At 35.7% G+C, this 5352-nt stretch overlaps 1 protein-coding gene across 1 annotated transcript; it reads left to right on the top strand.

Moving 5' to 3' along the window:
• Positions 1 to 213: 213 nt before the first annotated feature.
• On the top strand, positions 214 to 5037 carry LOC139903925 (phospholipid:diacylglycerol acyltransferase 1-like). Its single transcript, XM_071885850.1, has 6 exons — positions 214 to 726; positions 1547 to 1769; positions 2155 to 2438; positions 2929 to 3244; positions 3334 to 3593; positions 4324 to 5037. The coding sequence occupies exons 1-6, from the start codon at positions 263 to 265 to the stop codon at positions 4805 to 4807; spliced, it is 2031 nt and encodes a 676-aa protein (XP_071741951.1). The 5' UTR covers positions 214 to 262; the 3' UTR covers positions 4808 to 5037.
• The last annotated feature ends 315 nt before the right edge of the window (positions 5038 to 5352 follow it).

The following is a 5352-nucleotide window of genomic DNA, read 5'->3' as shown; positions in this document are numbered from 1 at the left end:
ATAAATAAAAGTGTATTGTTTGGACTTTCGAGAGCCGTGCAAAAAGAAGATAATAATAAATAAATAAATAAATATTAAAAATAATAAAAAACAAATGCCCATTCTGATCTCACGACTGTACACATAACGATTCTTTTTCTACTACTGAAAACTTTTCCACACATTTTTTTCAACCGTGTTTTCAGCCCTTCAATTCAACCACCACAACCGCCACCGGCCGTCGCACTTTGACTTTTCATTTCATAGTTTTTCGTAACTACTAATGGCTACAATAGCTCGCAGAAGAAAACAACCAGAAGCGGAACTACAACTAGATCCAAAACTCGACGAATCGGAAGACGAAGATGATAAAAATAAAAAAGCAGCAAAAAATTCATCAGCTAATAATAATAAATATAAAAATAAAAATAAAAGTAAAAACTATTCGTGTATTGATAACTGCTGTTGGTTTATAGGATGTGTATGTTCAGTATGGTGGTTTTTATTATTTTTATACAATGCGATGCCTGCTTCATTTCCGCAGTTTGTTACGGAAGCAATATCCGGACCCTTACCCGACCCGCCAGGTGTCAAGTGTTTAAAACAAGGACTGAAAGTGAATCATCCAGTTGTATTTGTACCTGGAATTGTGACAGGTGGACTAGAGCTATGGGAAGGTCATCAATGTATGGATGGTTTGTTTCGTAAACGTCTTTGGGGCGGAACCTTTGGTGAAGTTTACAAAAGGTATATATTTGCATCCAAAATTGTGGTCACTTATTTGAATTGATTGGTACAAATTAGTTATTTGAATTTTAGTAAACTATAATGATGTATGTGGGTAGTTTATTTGATGTTATTGAGTTTGATTGATTTTATGAGATGTAAAAGTTTAGTAGTACTTGTTTTTGCTGTTGGAATTTTAGTCATTTCAATTCATTGAGTAATTTGATTGATTGATTGGTAGTGGTGGAGGCAGAAATTTTGTTCACGGGTCGAAATTTTTTTTTTTAAAGCGTAGCAAATTTTTTTGGGCAAAATATGGAAGTTTTGGGGCAAAATGTAGTGGTTTTTGGCAAAATTTGGAAGTTTTTGGGCAAAATGTGGAGGTTTTGGGACAAAATGTGGAGGTTTTGGGGCAAAAAAAAAAATTCACTGGGGGCAAAATCGAAATTCCAAAATTGTTGCACTGAAATTCACAAATCCACTGAGGGCGGGCGGCCCCCTGTCCCAACATAATTTCGCCCCCGTTGATTGGTGGAGAACTAGTTTGTATGACTTGCAAATTAGCCGAAAAAGATGCAACAGTGCTGAAATTTTTTCCGTGAGGTGTGCTTTATGGGATTAGATATGAGTAAATGTACATCATATTTACTTAATTTTAATTTAGAAATTGATAATTGGTTAAACTAACGTTGAGCAGAGTTTTTATAAGATAATCGTTGGTGGTCCAAATTAGAGTCAATTTTGAGTCTAGCAACCTAGTTTTAGTAACATGGTATACGAACATGCGCTGGACATTTATTTTGCTTCTAAAATCAAATGTTATATTTGTGGATACTTGCAGGCCTTCATGTTGGGTACAACATATGTCACTAGACAACAAAACTGGGATGGATCCTCCTGGTATTCGGGTCAGACCCGTTAGTGGACTTGTAGCTGCTGACTACTTTGCTCCAGGATATTTTGTATGGGCTGTTTTGATTGCTAACTTGGCTCGTGTTGGATATGAAGAGAAAAATATGTATATGGCTGCATATGACTGGAGACTTGCATTTCAAAACACCGAGGTAGCTTTGCTTTCTGTTTTTGAATAACCTTACTTACAACCCTACTGTAAACTGTTGTTGCTTTTCATCAGGGATGGCATATGGGCGGGTTAGGTAATGGGGTCAATATGGGTTTGGGTTGAAACAAAATTTGTTTTCTTGATTTTTTATGCATAATCAATGTGATAATTATGAGTTTAGGCGTTTACAAACAATCCTATAACAATAGGGTGGGGTTCAGGAGAAATGGGCTCTTATGGATAAAGTTTAGGACTTTCAACTCGTTCCCCTTAGCTAATTCTTTTCTTTTTGACTCAATTCAACCCACGTTGACCCATTTTATGTCTAAAAGGGATGGAGTTTTCATTTTAAATTGTCATAAAACGTCACATTCTTTATCGTGCAGGTAAGAGATCAAACATTGAGCCGGATAAAGAGCAATATAGAACTGATGGTTGCTACAAATGGTGGTAAAAAGGCGGTTATCATTCCACATTCAATGGGTGTTATCTACTTTTTGCATTTCATGAAATGGGTAGAAGCACCAGCTCCAATGGGTGGTGGAGGCGGGTCAGATTGGTGTGCTAAGCACATAAAGGCTGTGATGAATATTGGTGGGCCCTTTTTAGGTGTCCCAAAAGCTGTAGCTGGACTTTTTTCTGCTGAAGCCAAGGATATTGCATCAGCCAGGTTTGTACTTGAACTTTCGTATGTGCGTATGTTTAATTGCGCAACATTAGACCAAAGACCATGTAAACAAGGATAAGTAAACATGTGGCACTTTCTGCCCGTTTATCTACAAATGGGTCAATTTGGGTTGTCTTTCATTTTAGAGTGGTCAAATGATAAAAAGGAAAAAAGGAGAATTTAAATGGGGAACGGGTCAAATCGGTGGAAATCTGGCCGATGTATATTCATAATGCATACAAACTCTTATTTATTTAAAGAATCAGTATATCTGTTATTGTACCAATGTTGTTGTAATCATAAGTAACATTGAACACTTTAATCATTTGTAAGAAATTTCTTAAAAATGGACAGCAGACCCTGTCAACGTTTACCCATTTCGAGTTTTCTGACCCATGGTATGGCTATGCCATTCTTACTATGAACTTATCTTAAACAATCCCTTTTGTTCTTCATGATATTTATGTATCTTAACTTAGTTACTTAATTGCAGAGCCCTTGCACCAGGTGTGTTGGACTCGGATTTATTTCAGATTCAAACATTGCAACATCTAATGAGAATGAGCCGAACCTGGGATTCAACCATGTCGATGATACCAAAAGGCGGGGACACCATTTGGGGTGGTTTTGACTGGTCACCCGAAGAAGGATATTCTCCTAGTAAGAGAAAACAAGAAAAAAACGATACCCAACAAGAGTCAAAAGGTGAAGTATGTGAGTCAACACAAGCACATTATGGAAGGTTAGTATCATTTGGACGTGATGTAGCAGAAGCACCATCTTCAGAGATCGAAAGGATAGAATTTAGGGTAAGAATTTGATGATTATTGATGAAATATTTATAAAGAAAGTGATGACATAGTTATATGCTAGTACTAATGTAATATTTGATGTTTAGGGTGCTGTAAAGGGTAATAATGTTGCGAATAATACGTGTCGCGATGTGTGGACTGAATACCATGACATGGGATTTGGTGGTATAAAAGCTGTTGCTGAATACAAGGTGTATACAGCTGGAGAGATTGTGGATTTGCTCGAGTTTGTTGCACCGAAAATGATGGAACGTGGCAGTGCTCATTTTTCATTTGGCATTGCAGATAATTTGGATGACCCAAAGTACTCGCATTATAAATACTGGTCCAACCCATTGGAGACAAAGTAAGAATCTTTTAGCTTATATTTGTTATCTTCACTATCTTTAATATATTCAGACCAATGTGAATGTGATAGATATCTGGGGTGGCCAGTGAAAATGTTTGGAAACGGTCACGGGATAACCCGGTTAGGCTACGTTATCAGTAAAAATAGTCTCCGTCGCCGAGTAGCCTAATATGGAAAACCTTACTCGTTTATCCGTTTATCATTCTGATTACTGTAAACATTACTCTGCATTAGAGGTTGCAAAATGGTCTGGTATGGGTCAAAATGTGTTTTTTTTTTTTGTTTAGTTCATTTGACATTAAAAATTTTAATCACTAAATTATTTTATTATTTCCAGTTTTTGAATACAAATAATATATTAAAGAGATTCATGAAACACCTATTTAAAATTTCTTGTGAATTGAGCTATTTAGGTTTTTAACATTATAATACAATTTGAGAAGGCGGTGGTTTACCCATTTTCTTTTTAAAAATGTGTTTTTTTTTTCCCTTTACATATTAGAGACCCATTAAAATTCAGATACAACCAGTCAGCCCACTTTTAGTATTTTTGTCAAAATTGGCGCCTCTATTCGGCATTGATTTTGCCAGGTTTTCTGTCTTCTCGTAATTTATTATCTTTGATAGATATCTTAGCCATCGTTAGAGGTGGCAAATTGACCCATTTACATATGATTCGGTCAATTTACATATGATTCGGTCAATTTGGATTATGTTTTATCTTCAGGTTACCAGATGCTCCTGACATGGAAATCTATACAATGTATGGGGTTGGCATCCCAACCGAACGAGCATACATTTATAAGCTCACACCTGCAGCAGAATGCTACATACCCTTTCGAATTGACACCTCAGCAAAAGATAAAAACGAGGATGGCTGTTTAAAAGATGGAGTTTATACTGTTGATGGAGATGAAACTGTTCCAGCATTAAGCGCAGGATTCATGTGTGCAAAAGGATGGCGTGGTAAAACACGATTCAATCCTTCAGGAATTAAAACATACGTCCGGGAGTATGATCATAACCCGCCAGCTAACTTTCTTGAAGGCCGTGGCACACAAAGTGGGGCCCATGTGGATATAATGGGTAATTTTCAATTGATTGAAGATGTTATAAGAGTTGCAGCCGGAGCCACAGGTGAAGAACTGGGAGGTGACCAGGTTTATACAGGTATATTTGAGTGGGCCAAAAAAATCAACTTAAAGTTATGAAATGTTGAAGTGGATTAAGATACAAGTATTTAAAGCTAAATTGTAAGGGATTACGTTATCCCTATGTACATTAGCAATTTAGATACCCTTAATATTGGGTGACTTATTATGTAGCATGTTGCATTCTTATAAGCGTTATAGAACTCATTTGTTGTTAATTAATATTCTAAATTGTTGAACAGTTTCATGTAAGAAAGATTAAGATGTGGACATATTCATTATATCTTCTGATCTTAAACTTTGTACATTCTATTTATAGGCATTTATAGAGTATTAACTTTTCAGTAACATTTATAACTGTTTACCATACCAGAAAGGGAATTGATATTTCCAAACTTGTTTTTGATAGATCCAAACAAATTCATTAAAGTACCCTTAATGATGTGTTATACAGATTTTTCATTTTCAAATTATTGGAGGGTATAACTGGAAATTAACCACAAATATGTGTGAATCTATCAAATAGATGTTTGGAAATATCACCTCCCAGAAAGAAACCTCTATTTACTAGAGTAAACATAACTATTTAATAAACTTTATTCTAC

Source organism: Rutidosis leptorrhynchoides, chromosome 4 (assembly GCF_046630445.1).
Source record: "Rutidosis leptorrhynchoides isolate AG116_Rl617_1_P2 chromosome 4, CSIRO_AGI_Rlap_v1, whole genome shotgun sequence".
NCBI lineage: Eukaryota > Viridiplantae > Streptophyta > Magnoliopsida > Asterales > Asteraceae > Rutidosis > Rutidosis leptorrhynchoides.
Note: the sequence above shows the minus strand (reverse complement) of the source record. Positions and strands in the feature narration are given on the sequence as shown.